Source organism: Pungitius pungitius, chromosome 9 (genome assembly GCF_949316345.1).
Source record: "Pungitius pungitius chromosome 9, fPunPun2.1, whole genome shotgun sequence".
Taxonomy (NCBI): domain Eukaryota; kingdom Metazoa; phylum Chordata; class Actinopteri; order Perciformes; family Gasterosteidae; genus Pungitius; species Pungitius pungitius.
In genome coordinates this window covers 11,465,258-11,492,177 of record NC_084908.1, presented here as the reverse complement: position 1 = coordinate 11,492,177, position 26,920 = coordinate 11,465,258, and the positions used below count along the sequence as shown (strand labels likewise).

The following is a 26,920-nucleotide window of genomic DNA, read 5'->3' as shown; positions in this document are numbered from 1 at the left end:
TCTAAGTTGGCGTTTAGTGAAGTCAAAACCAGGATGCGGTGACTGAAACGTCACAGGAAGAGAGAAAGATTTGAATTTGAAAGAGTATCATCGGTTAACCCCCCCCCCCGCGCGAAACACAACGTCTCTTTATGGGAACAGGCATGGTTTATAGGCAGCATTTTATGGTTAGTTGTATTATTGTTGTAAAAGTGCTTTGGGTACACAAACAGCACGGCACTGTGAGGAGTGACAGAAACAGAACGATAGAATGAGGGCTGAGAAAAGAAGGGACAAAAACAGCTGTCAGCAGCTCAAGTTTGAAGCTGTCTTCTCTCCTTTCCTCCTGTTTTCACCCTCTTTTCTAGATTAAAAACAAGTTGAGCCTCTGAATTGAAAAGAGGAACCTGACACTTGGCCCTTTCTCTCCTTCTTTCTGTCCATCGTCTCTCTCTTTATCTCTCTTTCCCTGTCACATACTCACATGCACGCCCCCGCTAACTGACTCACACACACACACAGACACACTATACACTCCTTTGTACTCCCACACACTCAGACGTACACGTACACACACACACACACACACACACACACAAACCAAAAGGCCTCACTTTTCCTCAATGACATCACAAAACGAGTCTGCAGCCAAAGAGCAGAGGGAGAAGCAGGGTGAGGTCGGGTTGGTTTAGGGACAGCCAAAGGGGGAGGTGTGTCTGTGTGTGTGTGTGTTTGAATGTGTGTTTTTCCCCCGGGATGGGGGATGGAAGTAGACCTGGGGAGGGACAGGGTTGAGGAGAGATGACCGACACATGGATGGAGACAGTGACCAGCCTCAGCTCAGAAGGGACAAAGACGATGAACTCCGATGAACTTCGCCGAGCAGAACGGTGCCACTGGAGTCAGTGTGGAAGACAGGCACAATTACAAGTGATTATTTTGACAATTACCATTGTCAGCATTGCATTTATGTGTGATTTTCACAGATGCGTTAAGTTGATTTTTTATGTTGTCGGTAGTTATTTCCAAAGTTAAATCGGAATTTCCCCAGTTGTACTTAATGACGTGCGTTTACACGTGCTGGGAGTAATGCAAAAATGCAAAATGTTGTTGTATCTCCACGGGTAGCTTGCTGCAGTCTGATAAATGTTCTCAAGTGATGTCACTTGAGTCTGTGTTGGTTGGGTCTCACATTTTAAAGGTAAGAAAAAAATGTGTGTGTGCAGTTAGCTCAACTTAATCTGTCCAAGGCCAATGCTTGCAGGGAGAAATGCTAAAAAGGATAGATAAATGATGTGAAAAAATGAAAAAATGACTTAAATATTTCTGAAAAATCAATATTTTTTATATCAAGCTTCTTCTCATTTTTTTCTTCCATACATTATTACCTCTGTCAAGGAGGTTGTTGATGGAAGACTGTAGCATGGGCTAGTGACAATACTATGTCATTTTGGAGTAAATCCAAAACATAAGTTGGTTGCGTCAATAATGATTCACCTGTTAAGACTAAGAGGTGCGGCGGGGATTAACTAAGACTCTAAAAGAATGTAACTCAATGCGATTTGAAAGTAGTTTTCATGTAAAGGATCAGGAATGACTGCCTTGAAAATCTTACGATTACCAAGTATACATGGCTTCGTATTTGCACTACCCTCACATTTTTCAAGATGCAGTAAATAAGGCCATGAAATATATAAAGTATTCCACAATATGCATATTTGCCAGCATCCCTCTCCTGTGTGTCATGCTTTGCAGAGGGATGGAATACCAAGCAGTTATTTCATTTGACCAGCCTTCCCTACAGGATAACCTATCATGGCTCTCCATCAGCATTCATTGTGTGTGGACAGCACCAGGAGAGTCACATCCTGAACCAGAGGCCAATATGCATGCACATCGTACAATGTTTCTTAATGCAAATGTCATTATTTTAACAGTGAACAGATAATTAATATGCAGAATGGGGAAGAAAGCAGAGATAGGAGTAATTAGAGCGAGATGCAATGGCTAGAAGGAGAAGCATAGAGGATTTCCACAGGTTGGAATGGAGAAAAAAGGGGAGGAAATAGAAAGAGCAGAGCGTTAAGAAACAGAGGCAATGTAATTGTGAAACGGAGAGAGAAAGGAAACAAGAGGAGAAAAGAGGGGGCGTTAAAACCACATTTCCCAGCGGATCTTTTGGTGAGGCCGTGTTGAGAAAACTGCCAAAACTCTTAACACACACATTCTTGCACGGGCACGCACATACTCAGTGTTCACTTCTGCCAAGTCATATGCAATACACAAACTGGATGGAGGGATGTGGGAACGCTTTTGTGTGAATAGGGCAGAGCTCAGAGGAGGGAGACACACTATCTGCTCTCCTCTGCCTCCTCTGGTGGGTTGGATCTTGCTGAGGCCAAACCCTCCGACGCCGGCTTTGAGGATTGTGTGCGGGGGGGGGGGACACAGGAAGAGGCTCAGGAAAGAAAACGGCTGGAAGGATTCCTCCCTCCCACACATAAATGCACTCGTGATCACATGTGCGTATACATGCGTGTACGCACACGTTCACACACGGCAAAAAGGGAGGCTCTGGAAGGCTTCCTTCTCCCCCCCCCCACCCCGCACGTTCTCACACACCCACTCTCCGTCACGTTTCTCTTCTTGGCTTCCTCCTTTCTCCCCCAAGCCAGGGATATGTCATGGCTTTGGGGTTGCATCTCTGAACACACACAATCAGCTTTGCGGTACAAGACGTACGTTTGGTAAACACGTACATGCAGCGTTTGACAGATGAACATAGCCAAAAGACCTCATGTCATTTACTTTGTGGTACCTGTTTGCTTAGCATTTACATGGCAAATGCTGATTTGAAAATATCTGTTTGAGGATTTATCTTTTCTTGCTTCTTTTGAATCATCAGACCAACAAATGCAGCAAGAGAAACCGCTTTAACCTTTCTAACCGAGACAAAACAATCTCTCAGCCGTTGTTGTTCCAAAGACAATCTGGTGCTCATCCGCCACGCATGTCAGATATTTTGGTGAAACATGCTGTTGCTAGCCATTTCTGGGGTGTGTTTTCCACAAATATCAACCCTCTGTGACAGCTTTTCTGGAGTCAAATGATGCGAAGGCTTTAATCCTCTACTTAGGCTATCAGTGGATGGAAAAGTCAGAAAAACAAGTCCCTGTTTTTCATCATTAATCTGGCAAAGCCGGTAAGTCCCCTCATGCCTCTAGTGATATGATTATGGAATGGTGACTATTACTGCATGATTAGTAGTTGAGTAGCTGGGTCAGTCAGATTGCATTGTGGGATATTTTTTTTCTGTTTTTATGGTCTGTGAAGAAACCGATGGAGAAAAGATCTCTGTTAATGTGTGTGCAACAGAAATGACACAGGCCGCTCCGACTTTAAATTCTCTTTAGGGCTGATATGCAGTGGAAATCATGTCCAAATGGCCATTGCAGCACCCATCAAATATCAAACACAAGCAAGAAAAGTAGAACTTAAAAGACACCATGCCATGAACACCAGGAAAAGTAAAAGCGAAGTTGAGAGTTTTAGCCCAGTTTGAAGTGAGCTGGGCCAGTTCAGAATGAAAAAATATCAAAAATGATTAAATGGATGGCTGTGAAATGTAGTCATTGGTGTAACATTTGTTGTCTCCAGAGGATGATTCATATATACATTGGTTAATGCCTGACTTTCCAGGCCTGCCATTGGTTTTAAGTAAAATCCTCAACAATTGGATGAATTATCATGAAACATGATAAACTAAGATGGTTAACCCCGGCAACAATGATAACTGTGTGTCCATACATTGGAGTGCAGAAAAGCTTCGCAATGTTGCTTTTGTGGATGTTGACTAATAGGTGTGATAAATGATCTGGAGGTTTAACATTTTTAGCATAGTGGCCAATGTGTCTGGCTGAAGGGCAAGTCTCTACAAACTCAAGGCACGCAGCGATCCAACAGTGATCAAATGCACATACATTTGTGTTAAACCCAACGGTAGCGGCACTGACTCTGTTGGACTGAGATGGTGAACATGTTTTACAGAATGATGGACAAAAGACATTTAAAATGTTTCCTTTAGATCAAATGATGCAGCCATAAACGATTTATTTCTTGGAAGAAGTTGAAGAAGAAAAATACTGTTTGAAACTGACAGATTGTGAGGATTAAGATGATTTTACAAATCCTCAAGTTACTTATTAGGAAATATAAAAAGTAAATTAGTTTTAAGGGGTTCATCCGGATTCTAGCGTCGACCTCCGTCACTCAACGGGGTTCTACGCCATGTATGGCGCTCAGTTCTCATGGCTGGTCCCACCTTGTTTAGATCTGCTTGGGGGGAAACAGAGAAGCAGGCAGAAGGAAAGAACCTAATGTGTTGCTTCTTGCCTGTGCATTCTTGGCATAGCTCTTTGCCCTTTTCATTTTTTGACTATGATTTTTCTTTTTTCTCTTCCTTGCTTTAATAGCGAAGCCAAGGGTCCACAGCCAGCCAAGTCCCACCGCTCCAGTCTGGCTGAGCCACAGAAAGCTTGGCTTCTTCTCCTCCCTGCTTTCTCTCTCTCTCCCTGAGTCTCCATGTATGACTACAGAAAGCGCCCCTCACTTGGGATGTTTCTCTATATTACTATGTCTCTCCTGTTTGACGTTTTCTTTTCTGTTTTCATTTTTTTGTCCGGTTAGTGGACAATCTGCCTATTTGTTTCAATTTCTCTTATTGTGTACTCTTTTAACAAAGCACACGCACACAAACACAGACCAACCTTTTGTATTTCCTTGCATGTCCGTATGTCACAGTGAGCGGACAAGTTTAGCAGGAGAGGTTCAGCCGGGCTCCACAAACACGTGGCTCTCAACCTGCCTTCTTGTGTGTGCTGGAATGGTATTCATTTTTCTTTGCTGTGCAAGGCTTTCTACTTAATCCTCTTGTAATTTTGTGAGCATGTTAAAGACAGTTAATATGTTCAGACTTGTACATATGGACGGGGAAGACATTGTACTGTGCCATATGTTTTTTTGCTTTAGTAAATAACTTAGGATCTAGACTAAGACATTTCAATCCCTTGAATCTTTAAAACACCTTCAATGTCAGATACATTCGAAAAGATATTGCATAATGATAAGATAACGCTGGCAGTATTAAAGCGATGATGTGCCCTTTAAAATTCAGCTGCTCCTCAGAAGGCAAGCACTCATTTTCCACACTGAAACGAATAAATGTGAGTTTGAATACGGATATAAGAGACAGTGATGGCAATTTGCTCCCCTCTGTCTCTCAAGTGAAATTGAATTATAGATCAAGAACCCCTTATGTGCCGCTAACAAGAGATTTCTAGAGCTGAAACAAAGCCTGCTCTCTCTTCTGCAACGCCCATCTCTATCTGATCACCACCATTCATTTCACCACTCAGACAGGAATCTAATTAGACCAGAATATCAACATTAAAACACATATCTACACCCCCTCCTCTCTCTCTCTCTCCCTGTCTTTGTTTCTCTGCTCTTCCCTACAGCTGGTGAGAGTATGGTTTGTGGCCGCCCCTCCCCCAGCGTTTGAACAAGCCAATAAGAGAGCACGTCAGCAAAATACCCTCCCTCCACAATCACACACCATCGCTCGTTTTCCCTTACCCCCCCCAATCCATTCCCTGCCCCATCCCCCAGAGCCCTCTACACCCCATCCCCCTTTCCTACCGCCCCTAACCCACTTACTCATCCTGCCTCCACCCTCCCGCACACCCAAGAGGCTTCCCACACCCTCCCTACTTTCTCACCCGTGTTTATCCTCCCTATAACGGCTCCTTAGTCCTCTTGCTTTTCCCTCTCACAGTTTCCCAGTCACCCTTTTTTCTGTATACCCTTTCTTTAGACTTACTCTCCTCCATTACACCCACTCGTCATTTTCCTTATCCCCATCTCTGTTGCTCCCCTTTCCTTCCCCCACACCCCTCTCGCCTCCCTCCCTCTTCTGAGGCCTTATCTTGTGAATATCGGTAGCATACTGGGTGAAAAATTGATCCTCCCTGCCTGTCTGTGGACTTGCCACAGCGCATTAGCCTGTGTGTGATTGTGTGTGATGTGTGTGTGTGTGTAGGCAGAGAAGGGGGGGTGAGAGGAGGAGTGAAGGAAGGAGGGTGAGGTGGGAGGGATATTTGCATATCATCAAAGTAGGGAAAGGGAGTGTAATGAGGAGAGAATGTGTGTGTGTATGTTGGGTGTATGTGTGTATTAGGACTAGTGTTGACGGGTTGGGTTTGAGCGTGTACGAAATGAAAGACCAAGACCAGGGGAATATGTAATGTGAGGTGAGATGGACAGGGGTGGGTTTCGGGATGAGTCTCTGTGTGAGAGAGGACAGACGGACTGAAATCACATGTATGCTTCCCTTCACATGTCATTTATCATACCCCCTCACGCACACACACTTGCACACAGATGATGTGTAACACATCAGCAGACATATCTAATATGCTGACCATATCCTGATTTTGTCACAACAGAAGTGAACAAAAAAAGTATTTGCTCTAGCCTCATCACACACAAGCAGACTCACCGATTTAGCCTGGATGGTGAATCATTTAATTAGGCCTATTTATTTCAGACGTGGATGAACCTATTTTCTATTTATCTTCTTTCAATCTATTTGTTCCACCTATTTTTTCTGTCTAACACACAAACACACACACACACACACTTATACACATTATATATATATACACACAGACACATTATATATATAAATAATATACAACTTCTGCAAACACAGCACATATTTTTTTTTGAAGCAAACTTTCAGCTCCAGAAGAAACAGCTGCAATGGGTAGACTTGGTATTTGTAAATAAATAATTTAAAGCCCCTTTTAGCCTGCCTCTCTGCTATCCGCAGCTCCTGGATTACCAGTGTTTTTAATCGACTACCGATCCTCGACAAATTCATAGTACTGTATTAACTAGCTGTTTCCTTATAAAGTGGACACAAACCACCCCTAAAAAACATTTTCGAATGTGATTTCGTGTTCTTCTCATCTCGGTGAATGCGTGGGATAGGCGTATGCTGAAATCCACTCCAAACACTTTCTTTGTTCTGCTATCGACTGGCCATGCCTGCCGAAATCCGACTTGAGCTTTGACGGTCTGTCACATTTCACGCTGACACCGAGCGAACACTGGGCGCACATACACACACACACAGTCTCTCTCACACGCTGGGCTCACCATATTATCGACGCATTCGAGTCAGGAGTACAGTCGCGGAGAGCACATCGCAGGTAAGATTTTGTCAAAAAACCCCACTCCGTATGGTAAATTAGGCCGGTTTTTAATGGTAGACTCCGAGGCGGGGTCATTCCTCAGGATCGTGTTAATTTTAGCCGTGGTTCTTTCTCCGTAATTAGGTTGACCACTTTAAAAAAAAATCTTTTTCTGTACTCTTGTTTGTTTTCGCCCTTTTCCCAGGTGGGAAAACATTACCGGGTCAACATAACGCCATGAAATATATCACGAATAAGTTTGTAGAAGCCTTTTTATTTGGTTACTATTAACCAAGCAATTTAAAGGGATTCGAGGCGTGGGTGGCAATCGACGGGGTTTTTCTATGTGTTGGTCGGAGGAGAAGAAGGAGAAGGAGGGGGGGTTGGTTGCCAAGCTAACGTTAGTGAAACATTACGCATACCGGCGAAAATAGTTTAAATGGTTCTTAAACCGAACAAAGTTGTGTTGAACTTATTTCTGGGGTTTAACGCAGCCGGGTGAGCTCGTGTGGTTGTTGTACGGTCTCGAATGAGCGTTGGTCACAGCGGGCTGTGCGCACTAACGTTAGCATGTTAGCCTAACGGTGTGCTAGCGCGCAGCACTCGCGGTTTGGCTGTTGTGAACTTTAACTAAAGCGTTACCGGTGAACCGTTGGATTAAACACGACTGTTCTAGTAATTCCCACCATTATTGGGAACACTTACATTGGTAAATCGCTAGTGATTTGAGTTCAAACGCGAGTCCGATGTTATCTCTACCGTACTACGTTAGTGGTTGAACCGGTCTTGGAGAACCACGCTGGGTTCAGTGACGCTACTTGGACCAACTTAATGGGAGCAGGTAACGTACCCCCACAAGTTGGAACACGTGAATGTTGGATAAAACCACTGCTTTTTAACTATTGCGTGTTTTCCCTGAACCGCGACAAAGGGCACGGTTTAACCAACTTTCTGTATTTACAAACAGCGGCTCAGAGCTCCGCCTGTGAGGAAACGAGAGGAACGAGCAGGACAAACTAAACACAAACGAAAAAGAGGAAATCCCCCGAAAGGAAATGCCAATCGCAGCCACTGGACAGCCAACGACTCGGGAGCCCAGACTTTGCCCCCGGCTGCCCTCCACCCCGGAGCCTGTCCCCAAAGGGGCTGATTTATTCGACGAGGCGGGGGCGGCGGAGTCGGCGGAGCGAGCAGAGTACGGGGGCGCGGAGGGGGGCAGGGGACTGGGCTATAGTTACAGCCAGAGCGGCGCTAGGGGCTTTGCGCAGCCCGGATCCACCAACGGCTCTCCGCCGCAATCACCAGCCGCTTCCTCCTCCTTTCTCTTCCACCCCCACCACCACCACATGGCCATGGAGCCCCCAAGGACTCGATTGCGTTCTCGGTCTGGATATTACCAGCAGTACGGGGGCGGGAACGGCATTGGAATTACCAGTGGCGGAGTCATGGGATCTAACCTTCATCTACAGCAGCAGCAGCAGCACCACCACCACCACCACCACCACCACCACCAACAACAACAACAACAACAACAACAACAACAACAGCAGCTCCAACCACAGCAACACGGGGCCGGTTGCGCACCACTTGGAGCTCATGGCATCCTCCCGGAGAACCAACCGCGGGACCCAGGAAGCAACGCCGCCCCCGGCAGTCAGAGGATGTCTTCGGTTCCCGGAGCACACCGCGTCCCGGCGGCAGGTAAACGTCCCCGCTGGTCGCTGTAACTGACTTCTGTGGAGGTGGGAGTGTCACTTTCGCCCATAGAGGCGAGTGAATCAGAGGGTTCACTCGACTTTTGCCTTTACGCAACACTGAGTGGTAGAGATGGATGTCGAGGTGTCAATTAACGTGGGGGATGTTTTCAGAGGCGAGTTGAGAGCAGCGGGCTGTCCCGGAGTTGGCATGACAGAAGTGTGTGTGTGTGTGTGTGTGTGTGTGTCTCATCAATGTGTTGGCCACAAACTTATTGAACTGCTGTGAATAGGTGGTATCCCAGAAAATTATTCTTAAGACAATGTGACATGTCTTTTAAGTCAACTGCTGTCTTTGTCAAAACTCTACTTATAGTCTAAATGCTGGCTCGATAACCAAGGCGTTGGCGATGTGGCCTGTACGTGTGACAATTTAATAACAAAAACAGGGACACCTCCATATATTTCTGTGGTCAGATTACACTACATGTTCTATGTACACACTTTTATAGCTGTTGAAGGTGCAGGGTTGTTTTCACATCCACACACTAAAATCATAATATCTTCATTGTCGCTGCTTTGGAGTAAGAGAAAAGGTAAAATGGCAAAATATGATGTGATGTTGTATAAAACAGACTGGCCATGGTTCCTATAAATAAATGGTTTTCAAAGTAATAGAACTTGAAAATACCAACTTCCAGGCCTTGATGTAATATAATTTTCTCTGACGGATCGACTGTCCTTTTTTTGTTAAATGTAAATTGACTTTTCAGAGCATGTAAGGTCTTTAGAATTTGCATCCATGGTAAGAGGAAGTATTTGAAATTCATTGGGAAACATGCGCCTGAACCTTACACAAACGGTTGCCGTAGAGCTGGTAGGTCGGACATATTCAGTTTCGGGGTTGTCTACCAGTCACTGTCTGGGGAAAGCATGCGTTGAGATTTGTCCTCCTTTGCAATGTAAAATGTACACGGTGTGACTGGACTGGTGGTAGATGGGTAACGCATGCGAAACCACTTTCAGCGTCGTCAATGCAGTTGACCAAACAACATAGAAATTACACAGCTAGAGTTTCACAATCAGTGAGGCTTTAGGAAAGCTTTTATTTCAGCACAACAAAGTGGTAATTTCTTTGGTGCACCGGGTAATGTTAATTTTACATAGTTAAACAATGGAAAGCTGAAAGATTTGTTTTGCATTTGTAATGTACATCATAAGACAAATAGTTTCTTGTGATTCCCTTCATTGACTTTGTCAGGTGTCATAGGGACAAGAATTCTGGCACAAACTAACAATATTTAACACAAACTATCTATATTTAACACAATCTACATTTAGACACAGAAGGTTATATATCCATCAAACATTAAGGGATACACTCACAGTATTCTGGCTACATTTAGCAAAATTTAGACTTTTTCTAAACTTTTTAATTTTGGGTCACCTGTGGTATGAGGCATTGCTTTTTAATGATTTACCACTCAAATAAAAAAAAAATCCTTTTAAGAGAACTGTTTTATAGCTGCTCATCCAAAACTTCCACAGTCTGAATTTAATCTACAAAACAATATTTCACAAATACAATTTCCACATTTACAGCTCTGCAGAGGCGTGCTGTTTTTTGGGGAAAAATCCTCAAGCTCTATGTAGATAGTTCTACAGATATATTGTATATTATTTCTGTATTTCCATCCAAATGGATTTTGAGCTAGAGGGGTAGGTGCTGAATAGAGATTTTATAACTCATTCATTGCCTGGATTAATATAAATTACACGTGAAATGCATAGAAAACAAGTTAAGTAAAATGGAGAGAAAATATAGGTTTGTGTGTATTTATACTATTCAAACATTGTATTGCATTGTTAACTTGGCCAGAAGAAGCCTTGGGCTACTTTTATATGTGAATATTCTTTCGCACAAGCTGGCCAGCTGGAACTTTCCCAAACTACACATTTCTTTAGACAGCGCTCTATTTCCAGAATGGGTCCTGCTTAGTGAGTGAGAGATGGAGGGATACTTCATCCATTCTTCCTGTGCTAGTCACCTGCGTTTGGCATGAAAGCTAATGATATCTTGTACTCTTCAATCCCTCCTCTTCTCTCTGTAGTCCATTCTATAACTCCCGGCCTTTTTGTGCCTCATTCTTTTATATACTTTGTAGTGCTCGAATAATGCTCAAGTTTTGGACTAATGTCTTTTGGACATTTTATCTCTTTTCCTATTTGTGGCTTTGCCTACCTTTTTTAGGAAGTTACCATGTCTAATGAGAGAAAAAAGACTTGAATGTAGTCTCGAGCACAGAAAATGTAGAAGCACTTAGGCCTAAGTTCCCAAACAAATGCTTACAACTGCTGCCAAATTGGTCCATGTGGATATATCTGACTCTATAGCAGCTGCTATCCTGTCCTTATTCGTATCCACCTCTGTCACAGCCTGTCCCCTCTTCAACCCTTTGGATCATTCAACCCCTTTATGTGCTCCCTCCCGCCCCCCTGTCCCCCCTCTGTCCATTTTCTGTGGTCTCCTCCCTCCCATTTGTCTAATGGAGGGATCGTTTTAATGGATTGCCCAGAGGGGCATACACTCTACCTTTTACCCCTCCACTCCTATCCTCTCCATCCTTCTGCCAGCAACAGAGGTAGAAACATGCACTGTTTTTTTTTTTACTTTCCTTTGTCTTGTCTCCCAAGCAACCCCCTCCAGTTTGAAGAGAAACTCTTTCACTTGAATCGACCAAGTAGCAGGGGCTCCCTGCTACTCTTGTCACTCCAAATAAATAACAAAGCAGCCCCCGTCTTCTAGATCCTGGGGCTAGAAGACAGTGACCTCAAATTAGCTCTAAACCCAGGCGTAGGACTCTGATTTGTTTTGACAAAAAATATGTGCGTCGAAAAGGGATCGGTGCGCGATGGTCAATGTAGGGAGATTGCATGGGGAGGGGGGACCAGTCGGTCTAAAAACTGAACTGGAGCAGAGAGTGACTGGGAGCAGATGGCAGCACGGCCGAGGGGGGGGCATGCGTGTTTTAAACTTTCTGAGTGTAGGTAGAAGTAGGTGTGAGAAATGCATGCACAGATTCATTTTGAGTGAGGGAGAGATTTGTTTGCACTCGGTCTCCCCTCCCTGTGGATTAAGGGAATGTCCAGCAGATCGGTGCGAGGCTTCGGTTCCAATGTCCGCTGGATCTCTTGAGCCTGTCTTTTGGCAGCTAGACTTTTGTTGCTCTCTCACAGCCTCTTTCTAACTGGACTTCACATTGCCTTCCTATAATGTCGAATCCTATGCCGCAGTTATCTGTAGCAGGACTGCTTGAACAGCAAGTGCATATTCAGCCTGAGGACTGAATCGTTTTCACCAGGCAGCCGCTACAGATCCTAATAATTGGAGCCTTTCTTAAGCTTATTTCATTCTTGCTGTAGTTAAGTTGCCCGTGCTAAATAAAACCACCCTAATCACGGCAGCAACTTGCACTTGGTTGTGCAGCTCTGAATTTCTGTAAGTTGGTCGGTGGAGCACAGGTGGTCTGGAAAATCTTGCGTAAATGATCTTGCCAAATCAAATTATTTCTACGATATTCAAGCTTAGTTTCTTTTTGGGTTACACTCATTGTCTTTTTTTGGTTTATACGCCCCCGGGCGTCTCTGGGCATAATGCGGAGCACAGAGTTAGATGTCTCTGCTCCGTGTCAGAGGCCTGGGCTACGCCAACAAAGCTTTACTCGCTCATGCTTGGATTTTGAACTTTGGTTGCCTCTGTTGCAATAGCTGATTCTCAAGAATTTGTTCATATCTTTAGCATTTTTGTTGGTCATTTCAAATGAACCCGCCAGTGGCCTTCCTTGGATCCACATTTCATTGTTTTGTCGTCGTTCCGCTTCCGTGTTGAATGGTTATGGAAAGTGAGCGGGCAATGCACATGCACGGCGATGAATACCGCACTGCAAGTCTGGAGATGTTGATGGAGGTTTCTAGAACCGGCTGACGATATCGGTATTTTGTTGTTTTTAAATTCAGCTATTATACCAAAACGCTCTGCTGTACCTGTTGTACAAAAGCCTGTGTGTGTGTGTGTGTGTGTTCTGAAATTTTTGTTCTGGTAAGATTGCCTGACATTGGTCTCGGGGATATAAGATGTGTGTTGGTTTGACACAGATCCGTTACATTTCTTACGCGTCGTTGCCGTGCATCTCCTCAGAATGTAGTTTTAAGGAGTTGACGCCTCAGTTTGTGGGTGTTATGTTTACATTTCTGATGGAAGGACTGGGACAATAATCAAGAATCATCATGTGTCAGCCTCCATGTCCATTACGTTCTCTCCTGACGTTCCCTCTCAGCTGGCTTGTGTCTTTCATTGGCGAATAAGAAGGGTAGAGAGAGAGGTGAGAAGGAGTCAGTGTGTTTTGTGCATGTTAACCCCGAGATCAAAACAAGCCTAGGGTAAAATGATATAATATTGATATGGATAGAAATTGAGTTGTAGCGAACTCAATCCTTTTGTTTGTGCTTGCTGCAGTAGTGATTGGTTGGTCGAAGACTGACATATAACAGTATTTGTTTTCTTATTGTATTTTAATTTTGAGCGCTGTAAAGAGCTTTTGTGTCTGTCTTTTATTGTTCTACAGTACTGCCGCAGCACATCATAACTTCACCATTAAGCATGCCGAATGTGAACACCTGCACACGTTCCGTGGGATGTATAAGTGGTTTAAAGACCTGTACAGGATGGAGGAGCAACCTCACGTACTGCTGCAGTAACCAAACCAAATGACAAAGATAACAAGGAAAAATAGATGGAGGACAATGACGTGAGAGCGAGATATACACACACACACTCAAGCTTGCCTCTGTGAAGCAGGGTTATGCAGGTAATGGCTGGGCGGAGGTTACATGCCAGCCTATTTTGAGCCTGTATGCCAGGTTGTCTCCTCACCTCTGCTTCGCACCAGGGTGTGAAGTGTGCTGTGACATGTGTTCGGAAGGCGGGGTGATGCGAGATGTGTGTTGGGTTTGTATGTAAGCACGTGTTACACTTATTACAGGCTAAAATTGTCTGTGTCGTGTGTAGTTCTGTGGCACTTGTTACAGTCCATTTTCCCTATTTTGTTGTGAGCTTGTCACTTATCTATCCAACCACTCTTTATTTTCCCCCTCTTTCTCCTATTTTGGTTTTTGTTTCAACATGAAGGGAAGTTTAATAGAGTCCACGACGGAGCGGGGGATAAAGATCATGGGCTGAGATGGTGCGATGGTGGAAAGCAAGGAAATGTGGATTCTGTGAGATAAAGAAGTGGGGAATATACGGTAGAGAGAGACGGGCCGGCAGATAGGGAAATAGATCGGTGGCAGGAGCGATGGTGATGGAGAGTTGATGTTGAAGGATGTGTGAGGAGGGTGTCTGCTCTGAGTGCAGAAGGGAGGGGGGGGGGGGCGGGACGAGGAAGGGATGGAGAGGTGGAGGAAATAGATAGATATAGCTGATGCACTCTGAGGCTTACAGAAAATCAATAGCAGTCAAGAGGGGAAGCCACAACCCCCACCCTGCTCCCCTTCTCTCTCTGACGGCTGTCTCCGCCTCCAGTCGTCCTCTTCCCCCCCCCCCCCCCCTCCTATGTGTTTTCCCTCCATTCTTTATCTTCTGGCGGATCTCCGTATCCTCCCTAGCGGTCCTACCCTTTCCCGTACGTTTCCATCGCCGCCTTCCTCTGTAGCGCCACTTTGTTGCCTTCCTATTGTGCACATTGACGTTCCTCTTCCTCACACCGACCATCGGCGCCGTGCAGGCCGTGTCGTTCACCAACCGTATCGTACCAAGCATCCTTTTTTTACCTCCACCATTTTCTTAACTTTCCAAAACACCAGAAGTCGCTGGTAGTTTTCTGCAGACTTTGGGAGCGTGTTGTTGGTTGTGAAAAAATATTTTTTTGTCCCTCTCAAACGTAGTTAATTCTTCACCCTGTCACTTAACCTAATTGATTATTGAAATGCTACCATTTCCAACCAAACTGTTGTAAAAGATGAAGGTTCAATGTTTTTATGTGACTTGCACTAGCGCTCTTCTTTGGTTTTAAATGGTTTTAGCCCAAACATTGTGTGGTTAATACAACATCAAAATGTCCTCACAATGAAACCAGTCTCTATAATGGACATCGTCTCATTCCAATTTTCCAATTTGTTGGGCAATCTCTTGTGGTCATGTACACCTATTTTTGTTTTCATTCTCCAGTGTGCTACCACGTCAAATTGCAAACCCAATTTATTCAGCGAGATTTTAAGATCTCTTGGAATGGGCCATAGGTCTTTTTTAACAATAAACATTAGCACTCCAAGAACTGATACTGTAAAGCTCGTTGTGAGGCTTCTGATGCTTTAAAAAGTCAAGTCAAAGTAGGTCACACATGACCTGGATTAGCTTTTTATTAAGTACAGGTCTTGTTAAATCCTGTAGATTCAAATCCATGGTTATTAGTGTCTCTATTGAACTTTCACCCACCCGTCTCTGATTTATACCATTGACCTGCAGCGTGTCTGTCAGGTGTACATTGGTCTCCAGTGTCTACCATGGCGTTTAAAGTATTAACGTATTTTCAAGCATATAATATTCATGAAATGGACCTTTATTGGCATTTTATAAAATTCTCCTAGCTGCTGAAGAAGAAATGATTGAAGTTCATATTGCTGGTGGTACTGTCAGGTTTGCTTGAGGCCCCAGAGTGTGTAAACTAAACTGCGTGTGCAATCTGCTAATTGCAACAGTGGACAGGATGTTATCGAAGCATTTCAAACCCGTTCTGTGGCCCCTGACTTGTGCTCTACACAATACCTCTGACTGAATGACTCGTGTCTGACTCAACTTACCGGTCTGACTATTTGCGAGCGAGACATTATTCAGGGAGCTGGATTTCAGCCTTTTGTGAATGAGTGTCTTCCAGAAACGTGTGACGCCGGCAGGTCCCACGAATGATTCACCGCCCCAAATCAACCTGGTGAAAATATCCCTTTAGTTGGTTTTCACTACACTAATGTAAGCTTTACTTGTATCCGCATTTTCAATCCATTCGTTTTCTACGGATCGGAGAGGAAATGTATATATATTTTTTTAAATGAAATGGAGGAATTTGGTTGTAAAATAAAAACTCACTCTTTTTACCTCACCCCCCCGTCATTGTTGTCAATCCCAGCTATTCTTCAAACATTAGCCGAGAGGTTAAAATGCTTCATTCAAAAGCATATTTAGCATCTTCTCCCTTCTAGTTTAGCTCCCGTATGTATGGTAAAGGTAGTCTGCCGTGCCCTTGGGAGTGCTTACCCTTGGTATACCACTGGCACCATCTGTGGGGAGGACGTCCCCAGCTAAACACATGCCCACGACAATGGGAAAAACAAAACCTTGAAAGGACAATAAAAAGATGAAAGGGTCGTGGCAAAACAAAGGAGTAAAAGTCTTAGCCATGATGCAAGCGGCGGTATCATCGGCTCCTCTAATCCAGGATTACTGGCTTTAGCGTGTGTGTGTGTGTGTGTGTCTGCGCACCCCTACATCTACTGCGTCTGATCTAAAGAGTATGCCATATGCGTTTGGTCACTTCTCTACTGTACACATGGTCAGTACCCTTCTCACAAACATGTTGTCATTGTTCCTTTGCCGCTGGGTATTAAATCCAAGTTAACAATAACAACAAAAGGATTAAATTTGCTGTGTAGATGAAAAGGAGTCGCGGTAGAACAGTGCTATCAGTTTCAATAAAAAGGTATTGTCAACATGTTGTGGATATCCTATTGTAAAGTAATACACACATCAATACCGACGGCGCTCATGCCGATCAAATGTAGTCCTGCTAGTCAAATACTTTGCATTTGAACCATCAAACGATGTTCAACAATCTCATTAAAAAACAAAACAATCATTAATGTTGACTAATCATTTGTTTTTTGTAATCATTATTTTGGGAATATACCCTATTTAACAGGCTGTACAAGGCTTTTATGAATGTAATAAGAATCCAGAAGAATTGATTTATTTAACATTCTTTGATACCTTGATGTATTTGTTGCCTGCAAAAAAATCTACATCTATGTTTATTATAATTGGATCAGTTACTGAGCAGGTAAAACTTTTTATATGAATGTTCAGTGTACAAAATAAACACCTGGCAGATATCAGAAATATCTTTTCTCACAGTGTGATGTTCTTTTCCTCTTACCTTCTCTGTGTAGGAGCTTCTGGCGGAGCCTACCACTGCCACCCGGATCATGTGTACGGAGAGGACAGTGATAAGGTAAGTCGTGTGTGTGAAGTTGCATTTGGACTGAAGATGGGTGGGTTATTTTGATTGAGTTCTATAAAAAATACTGATATTCAGTATGTTGCACTGATGGGCTTTCATGTTTGTTGTGTACACACCTTTTGACAGGGTTAGGTTTAGGGTTATGTTGCACTAAGGCTGAATTATTTTTATATGCTATTCATTTGAACCGTTATACATTTTGTGGCAATCATGCCCCCACCCCTCCAAAGGGAGGAGAAAGTTTGTTTAAGCAAATTCCTTATTTCCAGCTGAACTTAACTTTCTTCCACACATTTTCAGCTGTGGGAAATGTTTATCCGGCTGATAACTGAACAATACTTCCATGGATTGGTCACCCACCTTTTTAGTTTTTAATTCCCATTGAAGGTACATTATTCCTAGTTAGAAACTTCAATTCATAATGGAAGAAAAGGTACATGAAACGTATGGCATTATATTAATACTGCAGTTCAGATAAGCCTAATTTAAAGTAAATCAGTAAATTATTTTCATCACAAGCGAAGCCAGCAAATGTTGAAGAAAGAAGAGGGGAGGCAGGATGCTGCGGAAGGTGTTGCAAAAAGCTTGGAGGGATGGCAGGCCGAAAACAAGGAGGGGGCATTGCTAATGAGTTCAGCTCCAGCTGTGGGACTTGGTTGGTGTGAGGGAAGGGGAAGAGGAAGGAGGGGGACGGACGGAGGGAGGAACAGTGACAGAGGAAACAAAATGGGCTTTGAAATATTGTTGATGGAACAAAAATAAGTGTGGGGAGTGTTAGTCGAAGCATGTCTACCAATATTAATGGTCTGTAAAAGCAAATGACCATATTTCCTCAGTGTGCACAATTGCTATTGCATGAGAGCTAGAAAAGGGAGACTTGGGCTCAGTTGTAGGTGAACATTTGCATTCACTCCGTGGGCCTCTTTATTTTGGTTCTCAGCATTGACAGCGAAGCTACAACAGCTGTGTGTGTGTGTGTGTGTGGACATAGTGAACTAGAATGTGATAGGGTGTGTCTGTACTTGTGCTTCAGGATATCTGCCCAGCCTGGTGAGTGCACGCTGAATGTGGACACAGTGAAAGGAATTGTGTGTGTGGTCTCCACAATGTGTCTGCAAAGCTGAATGTGCTGTAATACCAGTCGTAAAGCAGCTCACAATGTTTCTTGGCTGTGCTGGGAGTCACTGTGTGTCTTGAGTATTTGTGTCTGTGTGTTTTGAGTCAGCATGTCCTTTTTTTTCTCTATTTTGCTGGCTTTAGTGAAAACATGTTTGGACCAGAAGTGTGTGTGTGTAAAAGTTCACAACAAACATCCTATTGGAGCGTAAGGCCACTTGAAGGCATATGGCTAGTGAGAGCCAGAGACACACACACACACACACACACACACACTCCTTTGTCTGACAACGCTCTCCTCCCTCTAACGTGGGTAGACAGGTCCATCAAACTTTCATACTAATGGGCAATAGTCTGCATTTGTTAAGACTGTGAGTGTGTATTTATTGTGTGTATTTGTGTGTCCCGTCTAAGAACTTCTTGTCTTGTCCCCTCAGATTTCAGGCCGGGTTCTCGAGACAGAGCAGGGACAGAACAGACAGACCGAGGAAAAAGGGGGAGGGAGCAAGTGGAAGAGGGGTTTAGTTTATCTGATGGAAGGAAAAGGGGGGGATGGGAGGAGGTTGCTGTTGGGGAGAAGGGTGGGGAGTGTGGGTGTGAGGAGGGAATATGTCAGGCTTGGGATGGAGGAAGCTGGCTTAGATATGAAAATGGGCACAGTAGATGTCCCCAGGGTGTTGGTGTCGGGGCTGGGCTGGTACAGAAATGCGGGGTGTCTGGAAGAAGCGGAGGGGGCTGGGAGTGGGGGTCGATCGCTGGTGCCCTCCAGCATGTGTAGAAATGGCGTAGAGTGTGACTTCCATGTCTAGTAAAGCTAGTACAGCATTAATTAATGATGTAATTTACATTTTTTTGTTTCCTTGACCAAACGAAATACGGAGAATAATTCAAATGTTTATGAAGAGGTCTTCTGAAATGTAAGAACATTACCACGTACGTTTTGTGATAATTATCTAGCAGTTACGATATCTTACATTATATTAACAAAACTGCCTCATGCATATTTGTGGAAATTAAAAAATGTAGTTCTGCACATCCTGGGCCAGTCCAACACTATTTGGAACTGGTCTGTCAAAGAAAGTATGCCATTCCTTCCAGAGAGCATGAGAGAAGTGTATTCCGAGCCAGCCCTTCTATCCCATAGTCCTCTCTGGCCGAGAGGAAATCAAGTCATTGTTTGTCTTACACACAATATTCTCCCGTTCAGTGTGTTCCAACCCTGTAGTTGAAATGCATTTAGTTTGTTTGATAGCGCTGCAGCATCTTGCTCGGAAGCGCCTCAGAAGGTTTTTGTTCTTTATGGGTCGTACACCGTCAAACAGTGGCAGCCGCCCATGTGTGAATGTGCGCATGTCTGCAGGCCTTTCCCTAACTGCGAGTTTCTGCAGCTTGCTCTCCAGCTGTTTCCTGTTAGCGATCACACTGCTCTCAAGGTTGCCGAACTGTGTGTGTCTCGGCATAAGTGTGTGTGTGTGTGTGTGTTAAAAGTCACAGCCGCTGAGTCATTTTTATCACACTTTAATGCGTCTCTCCCACGAAGAGGTGAGGTGGAAGCAGGGATAGAGTAAGTAGAGGTGTGTGTTCCTCAGAGCGTAGCTATGGCCTGTGTTCGGCAGAGTGACTAAGAACTGATACATGAGGGTGTGTGTGTGTGTGTGTGTGTTCTTGCCTCACCGAGTGTGAAAGTCACTGACTGTAAGTGAAGTGACTCACAGTTCATGATAACTCCTTAGTCAGTCTAAATCTCGATGACGACATGTTCCCCTACTTCACGGCCTTTGTGCGTCTCACCGGGCTTCTATTTGTTGAGCTCTTCATTTGAGGGTGTGTATGTATGACTCGCACATGGGCTTGTGAGTACTTGCATTTCCTCCCTTCCAAGAGGAAGTGACCTTATACCCCCATGGCCTCAGAGCACTGGTGGTGTATATGCTCTCTTTCTCACACATAACGCACACAAATGTATACAAGCACCCGCACACACACTCTGGATCATACAGGAAATGGCACGAGTCACAAAGGAAGTAGTCTGTGCAGTAGTATGTAATGGGGGACTGTTGCTCATCGTGAAATTGATTTGATACGAGTGCTATGGGTCACTAAGCGCAACACTCATCCTCTCTCCCTCTTCTTTTTGTTTCTTTGTATCCCCGCCCCTGCAGAGTGAGGAAAGCCCCAGTCCAAAGCGCCAGAGGCTGTCCAGTCAGTCGGTGTTGGAACAGCTGAGCTCATCCGCCCCTCCACCGTCCACCCCATCTCCCCCTATCCGTCCCTGGGAGTCAGGACCCCCAAGTCGGAGACAACCTCACCCGCACTACAACCAGGAGCGATGCCTCACCCCTGCCCGGCACAGGCGCAGGTAGGTTGATTTCTCCGCATCTGCCACCGAGTTGGTTAACGGAGAATCCGAAATGTAAAACTGTCCCTCTTCCTACCTTTAGCCCGCCAGCGAGGCGCCAGCGCGGCCGTCTCTCCAGACCCGTCCGTCACATACCCCCCCATCACCACCCCGCCACCCAAGGCCCTCTACCTCGCCTGTCGCCATCAGATCACCAAGACGAAAACTACCGCCACAACCCCCATCCCGCCACACACCAGACGTACCCAACACACACACCCAGCGTCTACGGTCAGCCCCCTTCAGCTGGAGGCGGTGGGGCGGGTTTGGAGGAGCCCCGGGCTTTCCACCCTCCCACTTTGTCGCCGCGACTACTGCACCCGGCTGCTCATCATCTTCACCACCATCACCCGCAACAGCATCATGCAACGCAACAGCAGCAGGGAGCCATGGTCATGGACTTGCATGAACAGGTTAGTCTGCAAATACTTTCACTGAGACTCGTGTGTTTGTGTTGGTGCGTTCTCATGACAGGCTGCATATTAAACCCCTTTTCTCTCCAGTTGCAGCAAAGCAGTGTGCCAGTGTCCTACACAGTGACCCCAGTCCCTCCGCACAGTCTGGCAGCACCTTTGTGTAGTGGCCAGCACCTTCCTCCTACGTGTTCGTCACAACAACAAGTCCCCGCCTGCAGTGTGGTCTTCAGCACGGGACAACACTACCACCCGGTGAGAAGTGTGTGTCTGTTTGTGCAGCGCAAGGCCTACTTCCTTATGAACAATCTCCTATATGAATCCGCTGAAGAAAAAGCAAAGTGGAGTTTGTAATTTTTCGGTCCTTGGCTGCCACCTTGTGGCAAGACGTGGCATATTAAAATCAATCATCCAAAGGTGAAAAACATACAGTTCTAACTTTTCTCTCTCCTTATCCACCTCTTTTCCAGATGCTACAGGCTTGTTCAATGCAGCATTTGCCTGTGCCCTATGCCTTTCCCTCGCTTCTATCCAGTGACACTCAGTTCCTGCTCTCCCATCCACCCCACCTCTCTCACCACCCGCCCCACCTCCACACACCCGGACAGTTCCTGCCTTTCCAGACGCCCCAGCCACGATCGGTACGTGAATGACTTCCTATTGTATTTATGTGTCCGAATCATTGTTTGCAAAAGATTACCCCTCAAGGACTTTTTATAACTCCAATTGTATTAGTTTTCTAGTCAAATAACCGACGGCTAAAGTATTAATATTTTATTTAAAAAAATCTGCTGTCCTGATTAAGCAGCCCAAAAAGCCTACACTACTTTTTGTAAACATCTTTTGCACAGTTATCAGAATGCTCGTTGTGCGTTTGCCATGATCAATAATAGATATCGGGTTTCTTCACAGCCTTTACAGAGGATCGAAAATGAGGTTGATATTCTGGGAGAGCAGCTCTCTGTCGGTGGAGGCTACGCCCACCATCACCACCACCACCATCACCACCAGCCTCCCTCCTCCCTGCCACCCTCCACACCACTCCAGTTCCTCTCGCACCATGACCCCCTTTCGCATGAGCTCTTTACAGTGGTGAGTACATCTGTCACCATGACAACATTTGTTTGGATTACCATATATTATTGTGGTAAGATGAAGCCTTTTTTCTTTTGACAGGGTTAATGAATTTTGTCTCTTTTCTCCTGCCTATCACAGCCCTATCCCCACTTTATGCCTCGGCGATTCACAAGCCGGCGTTACCGCTCTCAGCAGGCCGTGCCCCCATCGCCCTACCACCCCAGCTTCCTGCCTTACTTCCTGTAAGTGTTTTCAACTTTCTCAAGTTTATGTGGAACCACAATGGTATATTTTCAGATTTGAGAACTCTCCGATATGGAGTAATGTGATGCAGTCTACTAAATTTGGTTTACCTTTAACCACGTCAAGGTCAATGCTTCCTGTGCCCCCAAATGTGGCCCCCACTATCAATCTAGAGCTGGATGTGGATGACGGCGAGGTGGAGAACTATGAGGTAGGCTCACTGCTGCCCTGTCATTCCACCAATCATAATGCCTTCTTGTTCATTTATAGACTAAAGAGAGACAACTGCTTTTAATACTTTTTCCAGTCTGAACTTCTAACCTTTGCATTTCTGTGTGCCTTCAGGCCTTGCTCAACCTTGCAGAACGTCTAGGGGAGGCCAAGCCCCGTGGTCTCACTAAGGCCGATATAGAACAGCTCCCATCATACAGGTTCAACTCCAACAACCATCAATCTGAACAAACACTGTCAGTACCTTTCTACCTTGAAAAAATCTATGTTGTAAAGGCATTATTCTTTTATGATTTTGTACACGTTTCTTTTCGGATAGAAAACAACCTTGCTTTGTCTTACAGGTGCGTGGTATGTATGTGTGACTTTGAGTCTCGCCAGCTCCTCAGGGTCTTGCCCTGTAATCACGAGTTTCACGCCAAGTGTGTAGACAAGTGGCTAAAGGTGAGTAAAGACAATAAGCTGTTTGGATAAACCTCTTTCCATTATCCTAGCACCGGGCGCTATCAGGTCTTCAGATCTTTATTCATATATATATATATATATATATATATATATATATATGTGTATAAATTAGTGTGTGCGCGTGTGTAATTATTTAGTGATGTTTATGGGCTATTTTTTTACTTTTAACTCGTGTCTCCTTCCAGGCCAACCGAACCTGTCCTATCTGTCGTGCCGATGCTTCTGAGGTCCAGCGGGATTCAGAGTGACCAAAACCCTCCATCTCTGTCGGCTTTTTGGATGCAACAACCAATCAGTGAACTTCTCTTGATTTGTCATATGCTTCCTCTCATACATTCTGCCACACAACTCGGACGAGTGCTCCTTATTCCTTCACTTTTTTGTCCCCCAGGACACAGAACATTAATTCTCATTTGGGATTATCAACCTTTTACTGACTCTTACTCACTTTAGTGCTGGACTTCCTCGGCCTTCTGTTTTGGACCCCTACTTCTCCGCCTTCTTCTCATTGTTAGCCCCTTTTTCTATAAATCGCCTCTGAAACCCATTCACACATTTTCATGTGCAGGTAGACCTATGTGTATTTTCTCAGTATGGTTGAATTGACAGTCCAAAGACTTTTGTAATTTCATAGTTATTGTTCTGATTATAATTAAGCATTAATATCATCATTTCTATAAGTCTCAATATAATGGCATTTGAACACTTATCAGTCCATTCCTGTGTTTGCATTCTTACATTCCTTGATGGGACAGAAATATGTATGAGGCGAGACAAAGATACTGTGTCAAAGCTACTACAGAACTGTGTGTGTGTGTGTGTGTGTGTGTGTGTGTGTGTGTGTGTGTGTGTGTGTGTGTGTGTGTGTGTGTGTGTGTGTGTGTGTGTGTGTGTGTTACTTTTCCTGTGGTATTTTTTACAGTCCATGTAGTACAGTGCATTGGCTCCATTTATGCTGTTTCTGTCCATTCAGTTTCAGAAAGATTAGACTTATGACCAGGAAAACATCCATTGAAGTTAACAATGCTTCCTTAACATGTTTCTGTTGCTGTGTTACAAAACCACACATCATTAATAAGTCTCTACAACTTTGACCCCATCACTCCACGTCCGTCCATCTATACGTTTCTCGTCTTACGGTTGGTGTCCTTGTATAACCCATTTTTGTGTGTGTTGTGTCCTTACCTAAAGTAAATAGATCAGGACTGTCTTTTTCTTTTACTCTCCCCAAGGCACATGGGAATTCAGTTAGATTTTGCATAGCTGTTAGTTAATGCCAAACACTCATAAAATGTCACAAGGACATTCATACAAGCTCAATTTACTAGCTTTCTCTCTGGAATGAGGCCTTTTGGAAACATTTGTCTATTTTGGTCTTGGTAGCCAAGCAGCTTTTAGTTAAGTGTTGATGGACATCAATGATTTCTCCATCACTGACAGGAAACAAGTTTGAGGAGAATTTAAAAGTCGAGGTTAATCTACTGCTTCACCAGACAGTGGATTTGTCACTTCAGCACTTTAATACATAGATTTAAGACGTACACATTTGGAATTGTGAACAAACCACTGATCAGTTATCCCAAACTCCATGTGTGTGTATGAAAACAAATATTTGAATGCATTAAGAACTCCACATTGACTTCCAGTACCTTGACTATCTCAAAATTTAAATCCCTTTCTATTATTCCCAGTCCACATCCGTTTCTTAATGAGCCTTTAATCTCTAAGGCCTAAGTCACCATGTGATAATGTAACTCTGAGATGTTCCCCTCATGCACAGAGCAGGCATTCTAATTTTTTTTTTATAGCCATTCATCACAGTTGTATTAAGTTTTAAGATGGCAGCCTAGCATTGGTCTTATAGAGAAGCTCCACTCACGTTTGTTTTGGAAAGTTCAGCCAGGGCCCTGCAGTCTTACCTCTGAGAAACTGTATTTTCCCGCAGCGACAACTTGTTTCTATTCAGAGATGCCACATCAGACGAACACGTTGGTTCAAACTGGACTGTTTGCCAAAACAAATGTGAACCAACCGTGCATCACTAGAGAACCAGGGAGAGCATAGTTTCACGGGAGTCTCCGTCAGTGTCGTCCATATATAAACTCATTTGATATTCATGGTAATGGTGGGGGAACTATATTTTGTTATCTCTGTTTTTTGGGTGTAAAAGGCCATATTTGTGGCCGTATGCATCTGTTCTGTGTCTTGGGTTAGTTTTTTTAAAGTTTTTTTTGTTGTTGCTTGGTTCAATAGCAATTACCTCAGTCCCACTATTTATGTTTTGTCAGAAATCTGTGCCACCAGTATGATTTGTGCTTATCGATTAATTTTGTCAATCTTTTCCATGAAAGTTGTTGAGTTGTTTTTCTTTTTTAAACTCTGAAACTCTATAAATAAAATGGTGTCATAGTAGTTTCATTATGTATTATATCTGTAACCAAAATCATTTGAAGGCCTGTTGTGACGATAACATTTTTAACAAACATTTGTACATTTTGTATAAGAGTAATTACTAGTAATACTTTATTAAGTAGTGCAATGATTTTTTTAATCCCATACCCAGTCTTTTGGATTTCAAAAGCAGGATCAATAATAAATGTATAACATCCTCTTTGAAGACATGTTTCCCGGTTTATTCTTTTTCTCACACCCTGCTTGTCTTTCAGCCTTTTAATAATGTAGTTCTTGACTTTAAAAAAACGTGTTGGTCAGTCCACATGGTGGCAGTAATGTTATGTTCTCCACACCATATATCTACAAGACTGAGTTACTCAAGCTCACATGACTCAACTTACACTGTAGCAGTCACAATGATCTGTCTTATTGGCCCAATATAGTTCTCCTATGTCATTCAGAGGCTAAGCTCTGTTTCAAATCAGGTTAAATGCATGTGTATATTTTGCTATATGTATATCATACAACTATGGTAAAGCTGGTTATCCAATAATGGAAGGTAAACGGTGTCCCAGGGCACTCAAAGAGGTATAATATCCTGTTCTGCTTTGGCTAGCGATAACTAACTGTTAGCGATAGCTGACATTTCAAGGTACAGTAAAGGGAAAGGTACATTTGTTACACTTGTCCTTAAAATGAACCGCTCACATCTTGTTGGATGATCTAATCACAGCAGATTAAATGTCCCCATCTAGTGGACAATTTACATAATAATTCTCTTAACAGATAGACCATTGTAAATAACTCCATGGTGAGAACACTTTTTCTTATGAAAATAATTTTTATTCACAATGTTATTTATTTATACATGAAATAGCTTTTTTTGTTGTTAAAACCATTTTTCCCCTAATGTTGCATACACGCAGTGCCCTTTTCTCTCCTCCCAACCCTTCGTGGTGGATGGATGAATTTGAAAAACTGGAAATTAACACAAATAAATCTCCAACAGACTCAACCCTCTCTTCATTTTGAAAGTCATTGTTAGATCTATTTAGTTTGTTCAATTATGCTAAGTTAGAACAGCAAGAGTTGGGTTCTGTTTAGTTGGTATCTTTTATGTAACCAACATTTCATTGTTATTTTCATCAATTGTTACATATTTGTATACATTTTTATTAAATAAAACCCTCTTTTGTTTTAGAAAACTACCATTTAAATGCCTCAGTGTGCACTTATGTGTAGACTGACACTGGTATTGAATAAGTTCGCTCATTTTATGTTTAATATACTTTCAGCTAAATGTTATTTTTTATCCTCTAGATTTTTTTTGTTGTTGTTGATTTTTTAGAATCCTCAGTGTGTGTGTGTG

At 43.7% G+C, this 26,920-nt stretch overlaps 1 protein-coding gene across 2 annotated transcripts; it reads left to right on the top strand.

Annotated features, from left to right (window-relative positions):
• Positions 1-7,008: 7,008 nt before the first annotated feature.
• On the top strand, positions 7,009-25,774 carry rnf38 (ring finger protein 38). Of its 2 annotated transcripts, none has more exons than XM_037471573.2 (13): positions 7,009-7,250; positions 8,200-8,933; positions 17,144-17,205; positions 20,493-20,689; positions 20,772-21,141; positions 21,232-21,396; positions 21,612-21,782; positions 22,054-22,233; positions 22,357-22,460; positions 22,588-22,672; positions 22,807-22,928; positions 23,037-23,136; positions 23,343-25,774. In XM_037471573.2, exons 2-13 carry the CDS (start codon positions 8,288-8,290, stop codon positions 23,403-23,405), a joined length of 2,265 nt encoding a protein of 754 aa, XP_037327470.2. In that variant the 5' UTR covers positions 7,009-7,250; positions 8,200-8,287; the 3' UTR covers positions 23,406-25,774. The 2 variants fall into 2 exon arrangements, with proteins under 2 accessions (XP_037327470.2, XP_037327471.2); XM_037471574.2 differs by lacking the exon at positions 7,009-7,250 and adding an exon at positions 7,825-8,073.
• Positions 25,775-26,920: the final 1,146 nt, after the last annotated feature.

Excerpts from the sequence above, each read along its gene's own strand:
- rnf38 (XM_037471573.2), top strand. The coding sequence starts at position 8,288 with ATGCCAATCGCAGCCACTGGACAGCCAACGACTCGGGAGCCCAGACTT. Across the intron at positions 17,206-20,492 it reads ACGGAGAGGACAGTGATAAG|AGTGAGGAAAGCCCCAGTCC; the intron begins GTAAGTCGTGTG and ends CCGCCCCTGCAG. Across the intron at positions 21,783-22,053 it reads AGACGCCCCAGCCACGATCG|CCTTTACAGAGGATCGAAAA; the intron begins GTACGTGAATGA and ends GTTTCTTCACAG.